Genomic DNA, 26,509 nt, shown 5'->3' with positions numbered 1-26,509 from the left:
GGAGACCGCTCTCCTGTCTGTCGTTGAAACCCTACGGCAGGCAAGGGCTAAATCCCTGTCATCTGTCCTTATCCTGCTTGATCTCTCTGCTGCATTTGACACTGTGAACCACCAGATCCTGCTGTCCACTCTCTCCAAACTGGGTATCTCTGGAACTGCACTCAACTGGTTTGACTCTTATCTCACTGGCAGATTTTTTAAGGTATCCTGGAGAGGCGAGACATCCAGATCTCACCAGCTGACAACTGGAGTTCCTCAGGGATCAGTTCTTGCTCCTCTCCTCTTTTCTATATATACCACCTCCCTGGGTCCAATAATTAAGACACATGGGTTCTCATACCATTTTTATGCAGATGACACGCAGCTTTATTTCACTTTTCAGCCAGATGACCCCACCATCTCTGCCCGTGTCTCTGCCTGCCTTCTGGACATCTCTTCTTGAATGAAAGAGCATCACCTACAACTCAACCTCTCCAAGACAGAACTCATGGTTATACCGGCCCAGCCATCAATAGAACACCACCTTACTATTCAGCTCGGATCCTCAACTATAACACCCACCAAGTCTGTGAGGAACCTGGGGGTGATGTTCGACGACCAGCTGAAATTCATCTCCCACATCGCAGCAACCTCTCGAACTTACAGGTATGTGCTGTACAACTCAGGAAAATCAGGCTGTTCCTGTCGGAGCATACCTCTCAGCTGCTAGTCCAAGCTCTGGTCATATCAAGACTAGACTACTGCAATTCTCTATTGGCCGGCCTTCCAACCAATGCAGTCAAGCCCTTGCAAATGATCCAGAATGCAGCTGCACGTCGAGTTTTCAATCAGCCTAAAAGAACCCATGTAACACCACTCCTGATTTCACTTCACTGGCTGGAAGTTGCCGCCCGCATTGTTTAAATCTCTGACACATGGCCTTCAGAACGATAATGGCAAATTCGCCCATCTACCTTAACTCAGTGCTCCAGGTCTACATCCCCTCCCATCATCTTCGGTCTGAAAATGAGCGACGCCTGGTTGTTCCATCACAGCGAGGCACCAAATCGCTTGCAAAAACCTTTACTTATTCGGTTCCCCTTTGGTGGAATGAACTATCAGCTTCCATCCGAACTGCAGCATCCTTCACAAGTTTCAAAAAACAGCTCAAAACATACCTGTTCCGCATTTATTTGACTAACCAATAACTCTGTATGTCTGTCTGTGTATGGCCTTGTAAACTAACGGTACTGTTTAGCGTGTTGACAAAATGTTTATATGCTTTGGATAAAAGCGTCTGCCAAATGAATAAATGTAATGTAAATGTAAAATATATTTTTATTTTACAAAGAAATGTTCAGTATTTGAGAATGAATAAAGGGCAGTTGTTCATTTCTAATTTGTCTCAACTATTTTTGTAAAAATAAATCGTATCGTGAGATCAGTATCGTGAATCGCATCGTGAGCTGAGTGAATCTTACCTAATGTCCAAAAAAACTAACTAATTTGCTGAGAAGACAAAGCACCACCAGGAAATTTATCTTCATTTTACCAAAAATGCTTCAACATTAGAAATGAGAGCAACAAGACATCCAAAACCAGCTTCATTCCACTGAAGAGTAAAATATAAGGTCCAAGTGAGAAATAAAACCAGGATACATCAAGTTCTAATTTGGTATCACTTTTTAACTGTTCTGCACAATGCCCATGATACTACATCTAGACGTTTAATTAAAAGTGAAGAGACTGTAGGTCACAATAATCCAGAGCCCCTGAAGTACTTTTACCAATTTAAGAGCATGAATGAAGTCTTATATAGAGGGTTATCACGACGCATCATCAATGCCGAAGTCGGCCATGTGCTATTGCTATCAATGCTATTGAACCAAATGGAAATCGCACATCTTGATGGTGAAAAAAAGATTCTTCTTTAGAAATAACTGTGAAAATAAAGCTCTTTAATGCAAGTCGATCACACCCGAGAATCAGTATAATTAATTACTTTCTACTCTGAACTTCACGCACTAGTCCGCAGTATTTAATGTTACTGTAGTTGAACTTAAATCTATTCTACATGGATGTAGACACACACACATTAAAATAAATTAAAATAATTAATTATACAGCACGTGATGTTACAGTTTATGGCCATAGCGATTTTCGGGTGTGATCGACTTGCATTAAAGGTTCAGTCAGTGAAATCTAGCGGCAAGGTTGCGAATTGCAACCAACCACTCACTCCACCCCTCCCGTTCGAAACACTACGACGGCTGACAGAACATGACGAATTACATGCAAGGGGACCCGCGGCGTATGTAGATAGAAATAGTATGTAGAACACCACGTGAGCACTCCCCCGTGGGTGGCAAACACTCAGCAAAATGACTTCTTACAATATCTGTAAACGCAATACCGTGCAATATTTCAGTGTCCAGGAACACCTGATTCCTTTGTAAAGGGAAGTCGTAAGGATCACCGTCGAGTCCAGCTGCTTGCAATTTTAGCAAATAATTGCGTGTTTTAGTCCCGGTTTATTTGTTTCTCTAATTCTCCTCAGCCATTTTTCTGGGTGTTTTGCCACCCAGGGGAGCGTGTCCCAGGGCATATCCTGACAAGTGACATCAATGCATACCCTCTATAGCAGTGTTTACGTTCAATGCCTAAAAAATGGCCGACTTCCGGATTGATGACGCGTCGTGAAAACCCTCTATAAAAGAGATATGCTTTACCATTGACAATGAGGAATAATAAGAATGTCTTCTTCTGTCTATACAATTAATCCTTTAAACCATATATCTCTCTATATATCTAATTCTGTCTATAAATCTAATTTCTGCAGAGGAAAGGAAGTAACAGGTTTGAAATAACATGAAGGTGATTAAATAATCAAAAGTTTTTTTCATTTTTAAACCTTTAAAAATATAGTTAAACTCAAACAAGAAGGCTAGAAATAGAGAGCTAATGTGTGCCATTATGCAAACAATCTTAATATTAATGCTTTGAGACCTACATTTATGAGAGTGGGCATCTGCAGTTCATAGTAGTGGCTTCTTTGTTTTACTGGTTCATCGCCATTAAAAGTCAGTTTACTCCTGTGAAAGTGATGGCGTTGAATTTCAGATGGTCACATTCTAATGGCTTCATGTCTATCCACTCATTGGTGATAAAAGCCTCTCAAATGCGTAAGCTTTCAAAAGATAAACGCTCACTCCTCTTACAGCACATAATTGTCAATCAACCCGTTCATTTGTTAGCAGGTGTGTGGGGCCTTCAATGTTGCTACATTTCTGATGGTAGAGAGGCAGCACAAGACGAACACCTCAACGATGTTAAAAATATAAATTTAAATATTATTACTCTGCAAACCAAGTTATGTGTCTCTTACCCGGCTCCTTGTCTTTCCGCTAGATGTTTTCTGTCTTGTAGCCAGTTATCAAAAGTTTAATGATGGTCACCATAAAATGCATACCTTTAAATTAAGCCGTTAAACCTTTAACCGTTTGAGACACAAGGGCCCAGTTTCACAAACAAGGCTTAGTTTAAGCCAGGACTACGCTTTAGTTAAATTAGGATGTTTAAGTCACTTTTATTAAAATGTCTTAGATAAAAACATCACTGGTGTACATCGTGAGGCAAAACAATGGCATTGACATATTTTAAGATATGTCAGGGCAATTTGTTATTAGTTAAAACAGCTCAAATTATCACTATAGTCTGGGACTAGCCTTAAGCCTGGTCTGTGAAACCGGGCAATTGTGTCACTAATTAGGCCTGACGTTACCTTTGTTTAAAACAAAAGCGACACGGGAGGACCATCTCCAACATGTTGATAAATACGAAATTCAAGTATCATCAAATACGCCCTTTTCACATGACGTCACGCATCTTCCGTTCTGCTGTGAAGCAGTGTATCGTTACTTCCGCTAGCACTACAGTTCATAAGGTGGCGGTAACGCACCTATAAGCTGGTTTGCCAACCGCCAGTAAAACTCAAGAAGAAGTTACTTCCGCTAGCGCCTCAGAATGGAGTTTACCAAGTCCCTTGCACATCTGCCACAAATACAGCTAGATGATGTACAACGTCTTGCAGACAAATTTTCGCTAACAACAAGATCAAAGCTAGAGAAAGGATACAAATTCTTTGTTGATCAGTACCTGTTTGATTATGAAGGTAAGTGTTTTGTTTTCTTTTTGTGTTAGCGAAGGTGCTAGGATAAGTACTTGAATATGTGTTCTGTCAGTTTTTTTCACTGTTGTTAAATTCCAGCGCGACGGCAAAACGGAAGTTCTTCTTCTTCTTCTTCTTGTTTGTTGCAAGATGGATGTTATGATATACTGCTTTGCGAAAAGGCGGAAGTTAAGTGACGTCATTGTGAAAAGGGCCTATACCCGGATGAACTGTTTGCTTAGTCGCTATACAAGTTGGCAAAGGGAATGTTCGAGTTCTTTGTCCCACTTCTGACTTCAATGCGTTCCAGTCAATCACGTCATGACCATTCAACTTTAAAGTGCGATTTATTGTTTTTTATTTAGTACTGAAACGTACAAAAAAGACATTGTTTCGTATAATTTCGTTCTGTGAATGTATTACTTCTAAGTAGGGGATGGGAAAAATCCAAAGTCCGAGTTGTCTCGATTGCAGAATTTATCCAGATACATATGGCAGCTAAAACAACCAATCAGAATCAGGCCTTTCAAAGCCTCATTTGATGTTTTTTAATTTAATGTTTATTCCTCTATCCTATAAAAGTCTCTTTTATATCTTTTTTCTAGACATCACAGAGATTGGAAATGTTTAACAGATGAAAACTTTTGCTTTAGTCTCTTGCACATCTGAGAAAAAGACCAAGAAATCTCACACAACACAAGTCTGCAGTAAAAAAACAGTGTTGTTGAAGATTTCAATATGAACTCAAACATTTCTCGTCAATTTCTGCATGTCTGGGAAACTCATTCGTTTCAGTTAAAAAAAAAGATAATGCAGGAAATGGAAGTATACTGTTTCTACAGAACTTGCCAACAAAAATAACTTCTAAAATAAGTCAAATACAGACCTGAAAGTTAAAGCACAAAGAATTACAGACACAATCAGAGTGGGCAGCACCTTTTAAAATTGCCAAAAAGACATCAGACGAGCCTGAAGTGAGAGAGGAGGGCAGAGAAGAGAAATGGGCCATTAGCGAGACCTTTCCAGACAGCTTGACTTTAAGGGATAATGACCCAAAACCTGTCTCGCCATTTCCAGCGTTGGAAAGATGATGAACGGGGAAAGGAAAAGAAGACGCCCAAGAGCACCGTTACCATGACAACCCCATCATGGCATCTTTTTTTATCACGAGGGTAAAAGTGGGTGAGCGTAAATCAATGTGCGAGTGTGCATTAGCAATGGCAGTACAATAATGGATTAATGCTGAAACAGTTTGGCCATATCCAGTGTCAAAACTCATTTGCCATTCTGTCTGGTGTTGCATGTGATGCAGAAATTGTACACTTTACCTTTAAGCTCCAAATATACAAGGCAGACAGTATTGGATCAATGCTTTGGGCCTGCCATCAAACCAGCAGGTTTGGATTGACAAGAGAGTGAATCAATTATAAAAGAATTTCTCCTTTTGGGTGAACTATTCCTATAAGAATGTTTTTTCATGATGACCATGAGATAAATGTAGCCAGATGTTTTGTGGCAAGTTAAGCCCGCGGTTCATCTTGCGTGCCTCTGTCTAATTTCTGCTATTACAACATAAAGAACTTAGGAAAACAACTGGCTCATTTTACGGTAATCTTCTACATGAATAATGTGAAGGCCTTTTATATAAATATTGCTTTCACAGATGTGTTTATGTAGGGATTGAACCTCTCTGTGGGATGCAAGCCCCTGGAACACAAAGTATATCACATCTGTTAGCCTCAATAATAAACATTCGTTGTCAGGGAACCAAATGCTCCATCAAGCAAAAAACACGGTGGTTTTCCGAAGCCAGAAACCAAATGGCCACTTATGCATTTTCCCCTTCTGCTTTTTTTTATCAGCTGGCCACTTCTATGACCCGGCTGAAGTGGTGGATGAGCAGCTCTCCATGGTAACTGTGCTCGACATTGCCATGACAACCCCTTTTATGGGGCAAGAAAAGACAACAAAAGAGACAGAAATACAATAGAATTAATTGGACTAAGAATGAATGACAGAAAACATTAAATGTGGTACCACCCTTTTCCATGCTTGAATGCTCTTATGTCATTCTCACAAGACCCCAGACACAGTATGTGCACAGTACCACACGAAAGTATTTTGCATGGTGCCTATTAAGTCAATTACAGACACACTTCCTGTGCTGCTGGTACTCCTTTCAGTAAATGGATTCTGCAAGAATATTATCTGTGCTCTCTCCAAACATGAATATGACAGCTGTGTATGAATACAGTCTTCAAGATCTAGGCCATATTTGGGTGTAAATGATTAACAGGTGTAAAACGTTTCATCTTTAACCCTTTCATGTCACTAGAGTGGACATTTTTGGGGAGACGACAGGGACACCATGTCACTGTCACCTTTTCAGATCTCCACTCAAGTGTAAAACTAAAAAGTATGTAAAAAAGTTTGAATCTATTTTTATGCTCTAAGGGCAATAAAAAAATGCAGTGACTCCAGACTGATTAAGGCTATCATACTTGAAGTTGTGTAAGAGATCTTCATGGAAAGAATGTTTTTACATTTACATGTGGAAAAGAAGGAAGGGGAGAGAGAGAAAGAAAAGAGAGAAGCGAAGGAGCTAAACAATAATTAATGGGGCTTATCTCTCACTGTCGCCATGGAGATGGATGTGTATTCCGCTCTGTTTTAAGCTGGAGCCAGCACAAGCTCAGGTCTGCGATCAGACCGACAGGCTCATGTTTCTCAAATCAAATACACAAAACACAACGACTGTGTTCCAAAACTCCAAAGCATACTGCACCCAAGATCTCTGCTGGGCACCACTTTGCAAAGAGGTCATCATGAGATAAAACAGTGTCTTTAATATAATATTTAGATTTTATTTGTACTCCTCCAGAAATGCATGAACACACATGCCTACATAATACGCTATATGAACTGTGTCTTCTTTAGACATATAACACAATTTCATTTGAAAGAGTTACAGTTCTGTACCATGTAATCTAAGAGCCTCTTTCTAGTATGTTACACATCCCTGAAATACACAAACATACGCACGGTTACTGGCTAAAAGCAGACACCATAGAACGATATGAAAACTGTTTAACTACACACTAAATGCATCTTGTTGCTCAATTGTGATAATCTGCTACATACTGTATATTAAAACTGTTATTTACATGGTTTCATTTTCTGATCTAAATACGGTGTGTTGCACTTTCTGTTGTTATGAAACATAAGGCAACTATGGCAGAAAAAGTCACACAGACAATTCTTGTTTGCAAAATAATTGACATCTTACCAATATGAGCCTCTCTGAGAACAACAAAGTTTTTTTGTATTGTTAGAATTAGTATTACAATTATTAGTACAAGACAGTAGGCACAACTTGGACATGTTACTAAAACAGTAAACAGACATTGCAGAACAGAAAATCTTCTGAGTTTGGTCCCATCTCAACCAGCGTTGCTATGAATATCAATGGCTGATGATTTCAAATGGAGTAGGACTTCATGTAAATTGAGTTTCAGAAAATTATGGTTGGAAAAGCCTGCATCTGCCACTCTGTTCTCAGTAAAGCTGCTTTGTAGAATATGCTGTAAAAAAAAAATTTCACCTTGGTCTTTGACATTACTAATTAAAGCCGCTACGGAAAACAGTTCTTCAAAAATTGTCTCAAAGGTTCTTTTTAAAATGACAAATGGGTCCTTCTTACAGTAATGTTTATTGGTCTGTGGCCTCTAGTATAACACTGTACAGACACAGCCCGGTTTCTACTTCTTTCCAAATAAAGTCAGGCCTCCCATTGTCATGAGGAGAGAAATGATCTTGACCTATCCAACAGAAACATTTCACATTACATCATCATCAACTAAACATAGGAACGGTTTCCCTTCCTTCTGACACAATGGTTGTATGGTCACTCTGATATTGCACATTTTTAGACTTAACAAATGTCTTAACAAATGTTTTTTTTGCACATTTTTAGACTTAACAAATGTCTTAACAAATGTTTGTGCATAAACAGAAATATTGCTGACTCACTGAGGGAAAAATGAATAAAAGCTTTGACAACCTTATGACATGGCGTGACAAGCACACACCATATTTTTAACATTGTCTGTTGAAACAAAAAGTTATAATGGGACATGTTTCAAACAACAGAAAATACTGTAGTCATCCCAAAAATTCATTTGTTCATTCTTAAATTGTTCCAAACCTGTATGAACGTCTTTGTTCTACTGAACACAAAAGAAGATATTTCGAAGAATGCGGAAAGCCAAACAGTTTTGGGACGCCATTGACTACCATAGCAGTTTTCTATCCTATTATGGTAGTCAATGGTGCCCCAGAACTGTTTGGTTACAAATATCCTTCCAAACATCTTTCTTTGTGTTCAACAGCTAAAAGAAATGTTTTCAGGTTTGGAACAACTCGAATGGGGGAAATAATGACAGAATTTTCATTTTCACTATCTGTTGGCAGGTGGTGTTGGGGCAGACATTCTCATTCTAGAGAGCATTTTATTTGACAGAAACATTTTAAAAGCATAAATCGGATAAAGATTATCATTGTCAATTTGCACTGGGGCCTTCGACAATGATGTCAACAAGTTACAATATCTTACAAGTAATACTCAATAGATTTGATGCACCCCATATTTAAAGTGCAATAATGTTCCATTTTGACCAAAGGTAGTCAAAGCTCTGTCATGCAAATGGCCTTGAAAAAGACAGATGTGTGCATAATGATGACTAGAAGCATACGCATTCTACTAGTCAATGCCTTTTGGGGAATAAGCGAAGATCCAGTCGGGATCTCAAACGATTGCAAACCCCTTCAGGTCAGTGTGGTGACTTCTGCTTGAGTGTAGTTTGCAGGGGATGTGAGTGCATCTTTGCAGCTTTCTGAAACAAAGACACACAGAGACAACACAGAGAGATAAAATATACATACTAATACATTACCTACATTCAGAAAAACATCCTGACTAATTAAAACAAGAGAGCTTCTGGCCTTAAGAGGCATTGTAATGAACCAGGAGACTCTGGGGATACTGTGGATCTACACATGTTGCTAATGGAAACCTATTAGCAGCAGTTAAGTTTAGTTGCCATTTGAGACCAGAAGCAGATTAATAACTCACATCAGGCCTGCTGTAGACAAGATAGTCCGTATTATCAGGATTTTGTCTTTTGTCGATTTAATTTCATTTATTTATTCCTATAGTAGTCTTCATTTTTGCAAAGAAGCTTTACAGAAAACACATGTTAGAACAAACAGTAGGGACATTTAAGGGAAATTTAAGGAATGAAATCCTGTATATTGAATACATGGTACATACAAAGCAATATCAGAAAATATTAGATATTATAATATAAAATATGATGTAAATATTAAGGCTTGTTTGCAGAGAATATTGCAAGAATTATTTTAATAAACAATTAAATATTTATTAAATATTTATTAATACATTTTTTTATTTAATAATATTTTTAAACATAAATCTTACTACATTTAGTGTAGTTTACTACTAAATGAGAAAACTTATTTTCACTGGATTTTTGATAGTACTAGAAAACGTAATAAACGTTATTGAATAAAATATTGAATAACTAAATCTTGAAAATACTGCTACTGTGTACTGAAAATTATTGTTTGCAATGTCCAAATACCTTTGGTGATAATAATGACAACTTTGTATTTGACATTTCCAGTTTTATTTGTTGTTTTGGTTGAGTTTCCGTCCTCAGTCTTTATTTGTTGAACAAGCGTTGACACCTGGACTAATGAAATATATTGAGGAGCGATTCCCCCGGCTAATCTGTTTACAGCTAACCACAACAGAAGCCTAAATTGATTAGATGAGATGAAAGAGGGCTTCCTTTCAAATGCTGTCGCCTGCTTCACCTTCTTTTGAGCTTGAAAGGTACTGAATCATATTTTTCCACAGCAAACAGAAGAAATGCCATGACTCTGTGGACTACAGATCTTTCTCATATTGTTATTTATAACATCAGCAATGACATTTCCACGGTTGCAGCATCTTTGCTGTGTCTCGTGAGGGAATTATTGCCTATAATCACTGCTCATTTTCTGACAGGACCACAGCTGCTGCCGTCATTGTCGCTCTGCCCCTCATTGATTCCCTGAGTGCATCTGTCTCCACATCAGGGCGGAAAAATTGCACGGCTTTTCACACAAACGACAAATCAACCGTCACAGAGCTGGCTGAAAGGCTGAAATGACCTTTGTTTGAGTTTTTCTCAAAATGAGGGGAAATCAAAACAAACACACATCTTAAGTGCTTCTGGTGTAATTCAAATAGTTCTTCATATTTCTTCTTTTTGCGAGTTCTTGCTTTCATAAATCGGACATAGACAAGATCACAAGATTTAATAAATTCTGGAAATGGTAATTTAGAAAAAGACCTAAACTACTGTAATATTTTTCTAAAATAATTTTAGAAATATTACAATACAGTTAAAAGCGGCGGCAGAATGAAAACGCATGGCAAAAATACAGATTTTGTCGCATTATTGTAACATACAGTCTCCCAAAGCTTTCTGCTGTATTGTTCTGTTAAGGATTCCAGGTAATGGTTTTCAACCAATCAGCTGTCTCGCTTCAGCAACAGGTGCTGAAAACTTCTTGTTTTACATCAGCAGCATTGATTAAAGGGCTCCTCTTGCTTCTCCATCTGGAGATGGGGAATGTAAAATGTTTGTTCAAGCAGCCTGCGATCAAGCGATTATCTCCAGAAATAGACTGCCAGCAACCTGTCAGAGCTTTGGGGAATTTGGGGGCTGAAGTGCAAGTCAGTCAAGCGAGAAAAGAAGTCTGACTTGACAGCATCCAGTAATGAAAGATGTCAGGTTTGTTGAATGCTTTGTCTAACGTCATGCGCCGCTTGTTCTGTTATAATCCTGTTTGATTGTCACCATTTTGGAATGTCAGCTATGATATTGACAACAAATCCAAAATACTCTCGAGAATTCTTGATTGTAATTGGTCAGTATTACAGACAAAATATTTTAGTGTAATCACCTCCAAACTGTACAAATGTTGACCAAGTTTCTTACAAAGCTTTAGTCATTTCTTTGTTTAACTCAATGATCTCTTCATTTTTCAACTAAATTCTGTATTTATGTTGTAAACTCGACAAAATAAGCAGGATTATGTACAGTCAGCTGGTCATTATCACAAAATAATGAAGAAGGATTCAAGACCTCATCACCCTGTTGGATTTATTTTAAGATAATGAGCGGCTGATTGTACATTATCCTTTACAATAACAATACTGACATTAAACAACAAATGTCAACATGATCATTAATATTAATGATAATTATGCTTGTATGTATGCATATATGCTTCATAAAATGTGTTTAAAGCAGAGGTAACATGCTATTTCATGCAGTCTGACTTCTTTACAACTTGTCAAAAAACGAGTTGAACTTATGACGTAGTATTTCTGTGCTCGATTCACTCCGCCAGAGTTCGTACAGGTTTTGGAAAGTTTTTTCAAACATGGATTCCTGTTTCGTAACAAGGGTTCTTGGACAATTGACCCTTCAAAGAGTTTGATTGACATCTGATCTGACCAATCATAACGCCGATATTATGTGACCCTGTGACTGACTGCCATTTTGTACGACAAACAAACCAGTCCGACAAACCTGAAGTAATAGAGCTTTGGCGATTAATATGAAAAAATAGCTTTTTAATTATTGTAATAGTAAGCAGAGATATATATACCCAGCTTTAATGGACGTTCACACTATAACGATAAACGATAACTAATTTCTAACTTTTAAAAATCATTCTAAATGAAGGACAATAGCGGAGTTAACATCACAAACTATACCAATACAGATACGATATTTCATGTACGAATTACAGACGGAAGCGTTCGGGATTAAGACACTGATGGACTTTTATTCTTTTCTGTACTGAACTAATATTTAAAAGTTTACTTTTGTTTTCACAAAGAAGGATCACGGCCGACCAAAAGTCTGCCCGAAGTTACTCTCTCTCTAAAATTGTCATTACTACAAATTTCGGAGTCAATATAAACACTTAATACACGACATTTAGGTTAGCTATACATCCATTTGTATTGACAGTATTCCCTACTGCATCACGCGAGTTTAGAATTAACGTAACGTTATCGTCTGCTGGTGTGGACGCAAATATAGGTATTATTATTGTTACAGTTATCTCAAATCCTGAATGTATCCCAGCGTGTCATTTTTCCAGAAATTCTTCACTATTTCCCAGAGAGTGCACACATTTACACTGGGAGTGCATGGGTGATACTGAAAGCTTGTCGGACATAGCAACAGGAACACAGGGGTGGCGGGGCTTTGCGAAGGGTCAATTCTCCCGGAAAAGCACGCCTACGCATCATCCAGCGAGTGAAAGAGCATGCCCATGCACAGCCGTGAGAGAAAGAGCACGACGTGTCAACCAGCCAGTGCGAGAAAGAGCACGGCCATCAATGCCGCTTCACTCGGCTGACGCAAGTTTAGCTGTGTGTTTGTTTGCTCACTGCATATCGGTGATGAATGATATATAAACGGTGGATATAACGCTGGATTTGGAGATCATTTTAAACTGATAGATGGAGTGGTCCCAGTGCTAAAAGATGCCGGACATGAACCGCACGTGATAAGTCAAACTAAGTCATATGTCTGTGTTTTGTTGGTAATCAGCGTGTACATGCATAATGTAAACAACACAAACTTATAGTGAATCAATGCGATGATGTATTGTGTGCTCGTGCTGTAATTCTGCCACCCCTGCATGCCTCCAGGCAGTCGTCTTTTTCCGGCAATAATCGTACAGCTGTATCTGTCTTTTATCAATTTGACCAAACTAAATACTCTTTGAAGATACGAAGTATGCAATACTACTGTATGGGTACTCAAGATTAATACGAGATTGATAGAAACTGCGCGTGTTACCTCATCTTTAAAAAATGCAAGGTTTCTTTCTGATCTGAAGTTTTTGCTTGCCACTGGCTTCCTTGCTTCCTAATAAGCATACTGTAGCTAACCAAAGAAAAAACTTTTTCAGTGCAGTTTACCTCAAAGGGATTGTTAACTGACTAAAATTTCTTTGTTTGGTTGAACACAGAGAAAGATATTTGGAAGAATGCTTGTAACCACACAGTTCTTGGACCCCACTGACTACTATAGTAGGAGAAATCCTACATTCTCCAAAATATATTCTTTTGTGGTCAACACAAAGAAATGTATACAGATTTGGAACAACTCGAGGGTGAGTAAATGATGACAGAATGTTTATTTTTGGGTGAACTGTCCCTTTGAAGACATGACAAAATCTTTAGTTTCATATTACCTGTGTGGATGGTGGGTTCAGCTCTGCAGGAGAAGTCTCCAGATGTCAGCAGGAAGCAAGTTGACTCTTTTATGGACTTGTCTCTGTTACGTGAGCATCGCAGGGTCCACCTATCGCCCGGCGAGAGCGGCTGGGTCAGGCTGCAGCCTTCCTCTTCTGAAAGAGTCACATTAGCGTCGCCATTCTGCTTTGAATCTGAGGATTCAACAAAAATGACAAAAACAACGCTGTCAACAGTCAGCCATCAAGTTGGTTAAATTTTATATATAATTTAAATTACTGCCAAACACATAATCAACATGTGCAGCAAAGATAAAGTATTTGGAAGAATGCTTGTATGCTTGCCATCATGGACTACTATAGTAGGAAAAATGACAATGGTAGTCAAAAGAGCCCCAGAACTGTTTGCTTTCCTACATTCTTCAAAATATCTTCAATTTAATTCAATTCAATTTTATTTATATAGCGCTTTTCACAATGTGCATTGTACCAAAGCAGCTTTACAGGAGAAAATAAGAAAAACACAGAAAGGTAAAACACAGCACAGTGCATGGTGTTTATAGACCAAGCAAGATCATTATAATAAATAATATCTAATAAATAAATGAATAAATAAATAAATGCAGTCTCCCGGTGAGCAAGCCAACACTGCACTGCTGTGGCGAGGAACCCAAACTCCAATGATGAATAAATGGAGAAAAAAAAACCTCGGGAGAACCCAGGCTCAGCCGGGAGGGCCAGATCTCCTCTGACGTGTCATAGCTGCACTCAGTGACCCCGACCAAAGCCACCGAGCAACGTCCACGAAGACCAGGGAGAGCCCACGAGCTGCGACCCAGGAAGCCCCACCCGCCGAAACCGTGCAGGTCCAACCCGGTCCCATTCCGCGATCAACAACAGACGACAGAGGAACAACCAGGGAAAAGTAGTAATGGCATAATTAACTTTATTCCTCTGTTGTCCGACATCGACCACAAAACAAGACCAACCAGACCAGACCCACACAGTCCCAACAAATGAAACGCCCCAAACCACAACCAACAAGCCCCCCCCACTCCCTACAAACACCCACCCAGCAACCTCCAATCAAGTCACTGAGTGCAGCTATAACTTCAAACTGCTGTCATGTGATGTAAGTTTAGCATTAAATACCAAGTATTGTAAATTTAGCATTAATAATCTTCTTTTGTGTTCAAAAGAACAAAGAAATTTATAAAGAAATGTTTCCTACTATGATAGTCAATGAACTGATTGAATACAAGCATTCTTCAAAAGATCTTTCTCTGTGTTCATCAGAGCAAAGAAATTATGACATCATTTTCATTTTTGGGTAAACTGTTCCTTTAGTCTCAGAAAACACAAAGTGTTGACGATAATAACTGACGTTCTACCTGATCGGTTTCTTCCGATGTTCTCCTCAGCGGCGAGGGGGCACGTGTCACTCTGTGTGCTGTTCCTTGGCGAGTTGCTTTCGGACTTTCCGAATGACCCAGAGTCCATCACCATGTCTCGGTTAGGATTGTGCTTCTTTTTCTTTTTGGGCAGCTTCTGCTTGGCCATAGCCAGTGAGTAGTACATCCCAAAATTGTTAACAATGACAGGCACCGGCATGGCAATGGTTAGCACGCCCGCTATCGCACATAACGCTCCAACCATCATGCCCAGCCACGTCTGAGGGTACATGTCTCCATAACCTAGCGTCGTCATGGTGACTACTGCCCACCAGAAGCTGATGGGAATGTTCTTGAAATGGGTGTGGCTGCTGCCGCTAGGGTCATTGGGATCCGCACCAATACGTTCGGCGTAGTAGATCATGGTGGCAAAAATAAGGACTCCGAGGGCGAGAAAGATAATAAGAAGGCAAAACTCATTGACGCTTGCCCGCAAAGTGTGGCCGAGAACCCTGAGACCTACAAAGTGTCTGGTTAGCTTGAAAATCCGTAGAATACGGACAAAGCGGACAACGCGCAGAAAGCCCAGAACATCCTTGGCGGCTTTAGATGTGAGCCCTCTTAAACTCATCTCCAGATAAAATGGCAGGATGGCAACAAAGTCGATAATGTTCAGCGTGTTCTTGATGAAGAGAATCTTGTTTGGGCAACATATGATACGCACTAGGAACTCGAACGTAAACCACACCACACAAATTCCCTCCACCAATGTGAGCACTGGTTTGGTCTCCACCACTCGGACAAAGTTGATCACAGTGTTGTTGCCTTCTGTAACTACATCCGTGCGATTGTGAAGCTCATTAAAGGCCTCGTGGGTCTCCAGGCAAAAGTTGGTGATGGACACCAAAATGAAAAACAGGGAGACGAAGGCAATTATCTGAAAGAGATAAATGTATATGTAATCAGAGGGGACCGTAAATAAGAACACTTTAGTGTTCAGACAGTAAAGAAAGATGATTTACTTCACAAACTACACAAATATCCATCTACCCATGGCTTATTGTTTTAATTATGCAAATGCAATTTAATTTATGTATTGCCGCACATCTGAAATATATGTTGCACAAATGTAATGGCTCTGTGATTAATTCCCTTTCTTTGTAACATAATGGCTAATACATTTAGATGCAGTATAAATCTATAGCATTTATATTCAAATATCTTTATCACAAGCCTATTAAACGGGATATTTCGCACAAAAATATACAATTTTATTATCACTTATTCACCTTCATGTGGTTGTAAACATGTATATGATTTATCCTGTGGAACACAAAGGAAGATATTTTGGTTTTGTGTCCATACAATGGAAGTCAATGGGGGCACGTGTTGTTTGGTCACCAATGTTCTTCAAAATATCTGCTTTTTGTGTTCTGCAGAAGAAAGAAAGTCATACAGGTCTGGAATGACATGAGGGTGAGTAAATTTCATTTTGGGGTAAACTATCCCTTCAACCACCCTTTACCACCACTTGGACCAAACAAATAATTGTTTGGGTTGTGCAGCCCTTAAATATAACAGTTCTTTGACATAAGCTATATTATTTTAAAAACTAACTGCATACATTAACATTTTTCAAGCAATATACATTTAACATCAGTGCATTCAGTGTACAAGTGCACATAAAGTATGCAACAGCAAATTTACTGCAGTTAAATGAACCAAGTGCTTTGATAATTTGTCCCCCAAATAGGCAATTAGCTATCAAAATCATTAACTGTTTTAGACAACACTCAGGACAAATATTAAGTAGGTGTATTAATCTATCATGAGTTCAATGGGCTTAACATCTGTAATGACTAAATAAAAAGGCATGCCCCAGAAAGACTTTTGTACCCACTTTGTAAAAGGCTTCCTTGCCAGAATTCAAGCTACACAAACACCTGCTCTGTACCAAAATAACAAATACATTATGGTAATTTATTTTTCCTCTGACCCTTCGAAAAATAGGCTGAAAATGAGCTGTGCCTCTTTACATATTCATTCACTACAGCCTTGTTAAATAATACTGTAAATAATAATACATTATAAAAAAATACTGGTCATGTACTTGCTGGGTTCAGTAGATTTGACAAGTATAGTACTTTTTTAGTCCATGCTACCCGAAACTATTTTCGTTGTATACTTTGTTTCTTTTCTTGACTTGCTGAAAAAATGATGCAAAGGCATCACAGTGATTTTAAACGAAACGACTGACAGATATAAGGCACATTTACTGTGTTATTGGCAGGTGGTGGATGTCACAATTCTACAACAAATAAATAAAATATACTTTGGTTAATTGCACAACATCATACTGTGAAAAGTTCTATTACAAAACTGTTTCTAAAAACAAATACTTTACCAATACTTATTTAAAAACTGCTTCTATTGCATACCGATTCTCTTATATTGTAAACTGACAAATTATTTTTGTGAATAGTTTATATTTAGTATTTCTGTCTTCTTAGCTTGTCCTTTTTTACATTCTTTTGTCACGTGAGGAAAACAAAATAAGACTTTAATTGGTCCAAAGTATATGAGAATAAATCTTGAATCTATAAGTAACATTTTTTTTACCAAAAGAAATTAAAAATATTAAATTAATTATATTTGTAATGTAATTTCCATTATGGTTAGCATTGCAATTAAGTTTCAATCTCGAACAAGCTGCCAGTTCAATAGACCTGCTTCACAAAAACTTCATTTGACTACATCAATAATAGATGTTAGATAATAGATGATCATTTATTATCAATTATTTAATTAGCTCAAATAAACACACAGCCCCATGAGTTTTCCAAATGAAACGCATCAAAGTTGTAACACTTATATTTGAATCCTGCTGTGTGCAAACCTATTTCCAATATCTCTAACAATCACAGAAGTGGACTTCAGTGGAAACCAGCATTTTTTTTTATCTCAAGACAACAGCAGCACTGTTGACTAAACTTACAGAGACTGAAACAGAAGGGAAGAAAGTTTCCTTTAAGATGACTTAGGGGTGACAAAGTTTTCAGTGTATGAGAGATATTCTATAATAAAGATATTTTAAAATAATGTAATAAAGTGAAAGAGAAGGATTTGGGGCCAGTGCAGATGAAGGTGAGAATAAAGGCAGAAAAGCAGGCAGAGGAAGAGAAAGGGCGGTTGCCATGACGACCATCTCACGCCAGCTCGACACTGTGGGAGACATGTTGTCATGCTGAGAGAGATACAATACAAGCACAGGCAACAGGACAGAGCTCCCAGAGCGATGTAATCAATTACAGTATATTTGTTTACACTGCATCCTCACAGGAGTAGTAAACTGTAAACGAAGACTACTGTGACAGAAACATTTAAACATTTGTACAATTCATTGATCTGTTACTACAGCTTGATTTTAAAGATTGTAAAGAAACAAAGGGAAATTTCTATCAGTATTAACCCTGTTATTTAAACCTGCTCTTCTTTCATGAAACACAAAAGGAGAAATATTTTGAAGAATCTTTAACCAGTTCTTGCCATACAACGACAGAAGATCTGGAACACACAGTAGTACAGTAAACCATATGAACTTTCACTGTGTTTTTGTCATCTTGGCACCTCTAGTCATTACAAATTATAAATAAATATTGTGAATGAAGAATGAATACAAATGGATGAATGAATACAAACTAAATCCTGCTAAACAGTCTTTGTTCAGTCCTAATAAACTGTTGCAAAAAGATTTTGATAATCTGTGTCCTGTCAAGTGATATAATGTTCCTGAGAAGAGTCTGACAGAGAAATGTTCATAACAACCCATCTGGTCAGCCATTTACAACTCCATTTAAACAGTTTGTATTCAACACTGAAGAGTTTTTGATAATGTTAACAGTGGCGCTAAGTAAAAAGCATCTCGACCTACAGCCAAAGAAACAATTAAGAAATGTTTGCCTTTTATCAGCATTTCAACAGAAACAAATCTCAGAAATGACATCAAGTCACTCGACAGCAATGTGAAAGACAGATATCAAAAATTATGTTTTTTACTAGTAAGAATTGCATTTCTGATATTTGAAATAAGATTTTTAACATGTAAGAAATGAATTATTGATATCTGAAATTGAATTTGAATGGCAGCTTATTGTGATATTTAACTAGTAAAAATGCAATTACAGATATCAAGAATTACGTTTTTTACTAGTTGAAATTCAATTTTTGATATCAAGAATACACATTTCTGCAAGTGATGACGTCATTGTTGATATCATGAATTCACATTTTTACTAGTGAAAATGTAATTACTGATATCAAAAATGCATATCCTGAGAATGATTAAAAGTTATTTCGGTTTGCCATAAGCGCCACCCCTGCTACTACAGAAGTTATACTGTGATTCCATTGATTTCAACGGAGTTGATGTGTCTTGTTTATTTTTAATCAATTATTCATTGGGTGGTCCACTTCTAAGATGTTTAGCGAGTATCCTCAGCAAAAACAGTTAAGTAACCATTATAGCCATGACATGTCCATGTGTCCATAAATAATTAAAACTAAACAATCACTCTGGGTCAACATCACTTCTTGGCTTAACATCTTTTGTTGGTCCTGAAACATCAATCTTAATTAAGCTTGAATAAGAAAAAAGAAAAGAAAATATGAATAACCTCCTAAGAGGTGCTTATATCTGTGATATCCGTGGCCTTAGGCTTAGGCTTCTCATACCAGCTGTTCACTACAGCAGCCTCCAGCTCATTTCACAATAAGTTGCATGTCATAGAGACATTTATACACACATAGTGCAGCTGTTACATTCCACTCCACCCGAATGAACCTTATTGTTTCAAAATTAAGTTTCCACGGAAAAAAATACAAGCCTTTTCTGAAAACGCTATAAAAACACATTCGATATACAGTAGAAAGACTCAAAATATATAATAAAAACTCTCAGTCCTCACAGGAGTGCCAATGCTAGTCGCCTCGAATCACACAGAGATAAGTTATAACTTCACATTTACTTTTTTGTTTGACTGGACTAATAAATAAAAATATATACAAATATTACTTAAATAATTAATTAATAAATTCGAAGGAAAGTCAGAGTATGTTGGGGTGAACTAACCCCAAATCCTGTACTGCTTGATTTAGATAAACTTCTGAGACTATGCAGTAGTACTACTAGGCAGTAATAGTTCACAATGTGTCAGGTGAACCATGAAATTATTATAGCTTTGACTGAACAGAATAATATTCTCTCCATGCTTTGTATTTTTGCTAATACTATAAGCTGATAAAGCAGGCTAAGAAAGGAAAGCAATAGCATACCATACACAAGGGATAAATAAACTCAGCATAATTTTGTCTGTGAAATCTTTAGCCAGACGCCTATGATCCAGTGTGCCAAGCATTTCTCCATAGAGACAGTTCAATAGACTGCCTGTTTCATTAATGAACAGTGTTTATACATTTGAAGGTTTCCCCTGAATTGGTTCAGTTTTGTGTGTGTCTGTTTGTGAATGCTCATTTGTAAGTGCAAGGAAAACACAGAGGACAGATTTCATTGCAAACGCATGAACCAAATCACAAAGCACATTGTCTTACTTTAGCAGCATGTAAGGGGAAACTGCACTTGGGTCAGGGTCACGTTTGCTATTTCTTTTGTTGACAATAGCGGTGAGGAATTTACAACTTTAGCTTTTCTCTTTAAAATGTTAACAAACATTCTCTATTTGAATAAGCAATAACATGAAATCATTATTGCATTAAACATCACAGGAGTCAACTTTGTGAGTTTAGCCAGTGTGGTTTATTTAAACATCAAATGGTTTATTGCACATATAAACAGAGGGGGAAACCTGTTCATACACTGTTCCAATGATGTACGGATTAATGGAGACCTAACTCTGTTAAAGTCACTTATAAAAAGAGCAAACTGGACGCTCACCATTGCACATTACATACAGTGCTTGGTCAAGTTTGACCAGGTATAAATCTGATGTGAGGTTTATTAGAAAGAGATGAGCAGAACTGAATGTCTCTGAGTCTCTGTTTAGATGTTCAAAGCATCTGCTCATATTCACAATCTTTGACATGATATATTAGTTACGACTGAGAATTTAGATGAAGTTTGGCTGTAAAATGCTTTTGATTTTACTTAATGTCTTCTTGTAGGGATCACTGCTCAGTATAAATGTTATATTGTAGTATGTTAATAGACTGATGAAAACACATTTAAAAAGGACGTCATGTATCACAATAAATCAAGAATTGTAAAAATGACAAGGGTGTTTATCACACAAATTTGAAAGAAGCAAAATTATTTCCACACTAAATGTTTTTTTACCTTTAATCTTACTGGGCTTCACAATACAATTTTCAATAATAAATCATTCTGGGTCATGTAATCCACCCACAGAGAACCTATGAGAAGTGGGCAAAAGCTGTGGTTTCGAGAGCCACTACATCTACAGTGCAATAGAGAAAACACTTTTTCACTTCTGTAGTGTGCAAAAGATAACATAAAAAAATGTTAATTTTAGAGACAGTTTCCTCACAAAATATTAGTTATTTCTCAAATGCATGACTTCATGAATTCATGAAAAGTATTCAGAACAAAAAGTATTACTTTTTAACTGTGGTAATGTCTCCTGGAAAATTTAAAGTGATAGTTCACCCCAAAATGAAAATTCTGTCATCATTTACACACCCTCTTGTCATTTCAAACCTGTATGACTTTCTTTCTACTGCAGAACACAACAGATGATATTTTGAAGAATGTTGGTAAACGAACAACGGTGGTACCCATTTACTTCTATTGTACGGACACAAAACCAATACAAGTCAATGGGTACTGAGGTTGTTCGGTTACCAACATTTTTCAAATGATCTTCTTTTGTGTTCTGTAGAAGAACTATCCATTTAAATAATTATTGAGAAAAATGTCTCACTTTAACAGTTACCATACACAATTGACTATGGCTGATGTTGTTGTAAGTGACCGGAAATGGTATATAGACTCTTCCATTAGCTCATCTTTCAGTTACATCTTTGTTAATGGGTAGAGACCATTATCTTTTCGAGTATGTGACTTACAGAGCTCTAAAATGCACAGACGCTGTTCACACATCACACTTTTACATTTAGGCATGAAGCAGATGCGTTTATCCAAAGCATTTTATCAGTACGATGAGATTCGAACCTATGACCTTGGCATTGCTAGGACCATACTCTATGAGAAAAGCTACAGGAAACTATAGTACAAAATTCATTGAACATAACACTATTGTTCATGCTAGGAATTTCTGCTCCCATCTCCTAAGAGCAAGTTCATATCCGAAGAGCATTTCTAAGGGCTTTTTAATATCACAACCATTCAAACAGTCCCTCCAGAATGCCAAACACGGCACGCATCCAGACAGTGTCTGCACTCGCTCAATTACCCGGTGAGTGATTAATTACCATGACGGTGAGAACGTAATGCCATAATTATGAGGTAAAGCTTAACCATCGCACACACACCAACAAACCAGAAGATAAAACATACAAAACTGTGCTACATTACAGCTCTCAGAAATAAGGTCATGATTTCACAAAATATAAACAGAACTGTCAATCAAATGTTTTTTTAAATCAGAAATCAATCTTGGCTTTATAGCTTTTTCAATACAAATAAGCAAGAAATAAAGCGACATTGGTGATGTATATTAAAACTGAAAGCAGCAATATTGCCATATTCAACAGAGATGGAAAACAAAAATGTTCGCCCAGCATCCCTTCTCCCATTCCCTCTTTAAATGTATTAATGCATCATGCTGTGCCTAACACAAAATATTGTCCAAGCAACACACGCAATAATGATTTATTAAAAGACATATTATATACATATGAATAAAGAAATTACCATTAGATTGTATTTCACAGTAGTGTAGTACTGTTAAGGTGCTATTTGGTGGTCTTTAAAGAGCATAGTGGTCTTTATGAACTGCCTTTTTTATTATTTTTTGGTACTTTGTGTTCCATAGAAAAACAACAGGTTTGGAACAACATGAGAGTGAGGAAATATGACAGAATTATGTGCCAAGCGAGTTGTTATGTCTGGCGCAGTCAGGGCCAGACCTCAAAAAAGCAGACCGCAATTTCATTTACTGCCACTAATGATGCAGAAACTAAAAACTAAACTAAAAACATCTGTAACAACAGTCGGATTATTGACTTGCATACTCAAAAATTCTTGCATGCCTTGATTATGAAAACCAGACACTTTTCTCTCTCTCGCTCTGTTTTTCCTCAACTAGCTCTCATACAGAACATGGATCCTTCTTCTTTCTAACTACATTAGCCGGCCCAAACAGCCGTCAGTAAGGTAACATTAGCCCTGTGGGCCATAATGCTCTCCGTAAGGCAAAGAAGATTGAGAAAGCCGAACAGAAACGTGGCAGCAGAAACCAAACCATTCGCTTTTTGTCATTTATGAGTGCTTGGAATTTAATGGCGCAATACCTGCTTTCTCTGCCTGCTCACTTGTTTGTGGGATGCCCTTTAAATGAATTAGGAAAGAAGAAACAGCTATCTAAAAGAAATGGGAATGGTTGACCTCATGACAATTGCTCAGCTGTGAGAAGTGAAGTCTTTATCAACCAAAACAGCTCAGTTGATAAACAAAATCCATTAAAAAAAAACTTCACGTTTGTTTTGTTGCCTGAGGAATAGAGAGGAGGAAAAGCACGTGGAAAAATAATAAATGTAAAGAAATTGTGTAATAAAATGAGTAACATTGTAAAAAGACATAAAATCTTTACATCTGAACTACGCAACCAAAGAATTTAAAGCAATAAATTACTTCTATAAGTTAAGGGGAAGTAAACATTTCTCCATTAAAATAGCCACAATGTTCAATGGCCAATGTCTCTGTCTTCTGTAACAGGTTTTAAGTCTACAAGCTTTCACATTACCAGTTTAAACAGCTCATTAAAGCAAAGACTGTATGCTGTGCCAACGGTTCTCTGAGTCAGGTTAGTGTGGTGTAATTTCATAAAATTGCATCCAACCTTGAAATATGCCTCGATGCACTTGCTGGCAAATATATGAAAGCAGAAGCTATACTGTAAAATGCAAACTGAGAGCAAATGAGTGTGATAACAAAATCTGGGAAATTTAGAAAAGAACAAATAAAGAGAGGACAAATACTACATAAAATACAGAGAGACGTTATATATGTGCATGTACTGCAGGTTTATAGTACCCATAATGCTTTCCATGGATGTCTACAAGAATGTTCTCCTGATCAAGCAAAAAGAAGACAAGCAGAAGGTAAGTGGTGACACTTTTTAAAACTCTTTATACTAACAGCATCACGATAATATCTGAGAGTCAATGATGTCTATCATATCACTATCATTTGATATACTTGCAACTGACAAATGCAGACATATTTAAAGAATGACATCCCTCTTCTCTATTTATTATACTGATTATAAAGTTGTAAAGCAGACATATACACATATTACAAATCTTTTGATTTATACTTGATGTAATTAAATTTGAACAATTCTTTCTCTGAGGCATCAACTTCTGAGAGTGACATTCATCACAGATATAGAGATGATTTCACACATCTGACATAAGCGTGTGACACATTAACACTGGAGCAGGTGGCATCTGGGCGAGCGCATGTTTGCCATGGCGCGAGACGGGTGCACTTCAATAAATAGCTGTGATTATTGTGTTTCCATTGGTAACCAGAAAAGGGTGATCTCAACCAGCAGTTGCAACATGCACTAAATCATATATAAAACATAAAGACTTCCCGAAATGAAATAATGTAGCTGCTATTTATTTACCACAAGGTATCACCTGTTGGCATGCTCCACCTGTTAGGTGCGTAACAGCAATACGCAAATGTATGCCCTTGATAGTAATCATCTTGGTAATATAAAACATGTAGAAAGGCAATGTGTCTTACCCGAGCGGCACGAGAAGAATATGGATCTTCGAAGAGCGCCCATATCTTTGGTTGCCAAACTTCACAGCATCCCCTGGAGCGGTCAGGGCTGTCCTCAATGCCAAAGCGCCTGGGCACGTCGTGGTCATCCTCAGCATCCTCCGGATCAGGCGGTTCGAAGATATCTAGCGCCTCTTCTGCGTCCCTGTGCTGGCGATAGGTCATCCAGCAACAGGGCTCCACGTCCGTCTCATCGATGCCCCAAAATGCCAACTCCTCCTCAAAAAGGGGGCCGCAGACTTCAGCCGGGCAGTGGAGCTTGCCAGTCCTGTAATAGTTGAGCACATAAGCAAATATGCCAGGATGTCGGTCGAAAAAGAACTCGTTGGTGGACGTCTGCCCCGTGTCAGCGTCCGGGTGGTCCGTGTCTGCGAGCCATGCGAGCCGCGTGCCCGGTAGGGTCCTCAGGGTGCTCCTGTAGGTTTCGTGACGCGTGCCACCGACATTGATGATGATCTTTTCCGAGTCTTCGCCTCTGGTCATCTCTTCCTTTAGACATGTTTTGGAAGATGGTTTATTGCCCGACTTGCGCCCGCGGTACGACGAAACACACACTGAGCTGATCATAGATTTGGATGGAGAGGCTTTGTTTTAGTAACTCTCTTGGCTTGCTAAACCTGCGCTTATAGTATTGCGGTTGTCATTTGTTAAAGAAGTCAAACAGCTGGTGAGAGTTTCTGCCGTCAACATGATCCTTCAGCCTTGGAGACGCGAGAGGAACCACCTGTTATGATACGAGAGAAACTCTCTGATGCTCAGTCTGTGGGTGGGAACTTGCGTTTTTTCCTCTGAGGCTATCAAATCACGAGATTTTTGGCATGATAGTAAACATAAAAAAGTAAACAGATCGATAGGCCTCCATAAACGAAAAACTCCAAATGAGGAACGCGACCTTCACGGCTCAATTCAGCGCTTAAGCAATTAAACGCGCAAGTGCTTCGCAATTTGACAGCTCGATGAAAATACTTGTATTAAAAACAGAAGTCAAGCATGTTTACAAAATAAGCCCGATTTCACTTTTTAAAATATCTCGTCACCATTTCGTTGAAGCGGTCATTCCCAACCATCACTCATCTGCGCGCGCACATCATTCCTTAATCACAAGTTTTATTTGTAAAACAGACCTTGTCAAAATACCCTTTGCGACGTTAATCGTAATATGATCATATCAAGCATGAGTCGTCGGTTAAAATCGTCTCGATCAGTTTGTTGGGAAAGATCTGTTGCATCTTGTGAAGTATTCGCGTCCCTCGACACAATCCAAGAGGATGGTGAGGGTGACGATGCTTCAGGGTTGCAGTAACCCTTACAGCGCTGAATTACATTTGCATGTGAGCTCACTTTCAACAAACCATAGGGAGAATCTTCGGTTTAGCAGTTGTACCAATATCCACATTTTTAAGAAAATGTTTTTCTAAAGAGGACGAAGGAAATCCACGGGCAGCAAGTTACTTATGTAAATAATTATTCTTAATTTCAATATTTAACACAACATAATTTAACATAATTATAATAATAATCTGTTTACATTATATTATCTTTAAGTATTTTAGGTAAATTAGGCCCAAACAAGTCCTCAGAGTCGGCTATGTTGAACACTAGGATTAATGTACAGCT

General features: G+C 38.0%; 1 protein-coding gene across 1 annotated transcript; it reads right to left on the bottom strand.

Annotated features, from left to right (window-relative positions):
* Window positions 1–6,912: 6,912 nt before the first annotated feature.
* On the bottom strand, window positions 6,913–26,150 carry kcnc4 (potassium voltage-gated channel, Shaw-related subfamily, member 4). The gene is made up of 4 exons (XM_057356275.1): window positions 24,854–26,150; window positions 14,887–15,823; window positions 13,496–13,690; window positions 6,913–9,039 (listed from the first exon to the last, which is right to left on the bottom strand). Exons 1-4 carry the CDS (start codon window positions 25,457–25,459, stop codon window positions 8,972–8,974), a joined length of 1,806 nt encoding a protein of 601 aa, XP_057212258.1. The 5' UTR covers window positions 25,460–26,150; the 3' UTR covers window positions 6,913–8,971.
* Window positions 26,151–26,509: the final 359 nt, after the last annotated feature.

Source organism: Triplophysa rosa, linkage group LG17 (genome assembly GCF_024868665.1).
Source record: "Triplophysa rosa linkage group LG17, Trosa_1v2, whole genome shotgun sequence".
NCBI lineage: Eukaryota > Metazoa > Chordata > Actinopteri > Cypriniformes > Nemacheilidae > Triplophysa > Triplophysa rosa.
The sequence above is the reverse complement of the archived record's forward strand: the minus strand, read 5'-3'. Positions and strand labels throughout refer to the sequence as shown.

Coding starts and splice junctions, on each gene's coding strand:
- kcnc4 (XM_057356275.1), bottom strand. CDS start 25,459: ATGATCAGCTCAGTGTGTGTTTCGTCGTACCGCGGGCGCAAGTCGGGC. Junction 13,691..14,886: donor CATCGGAAGAAACCGATCAG/GTAGAACGTCAG, acceptor TTGAATCCTCAG/ATTCAAAGCAGAATGGCGAC. Junction 9,040..13,495: donor TGAACCCACCATCCACACAG/GTAATATGAAAC, acceptor TCTTTGTTTCAG/AAAGCTGCAAAGATGCACTC.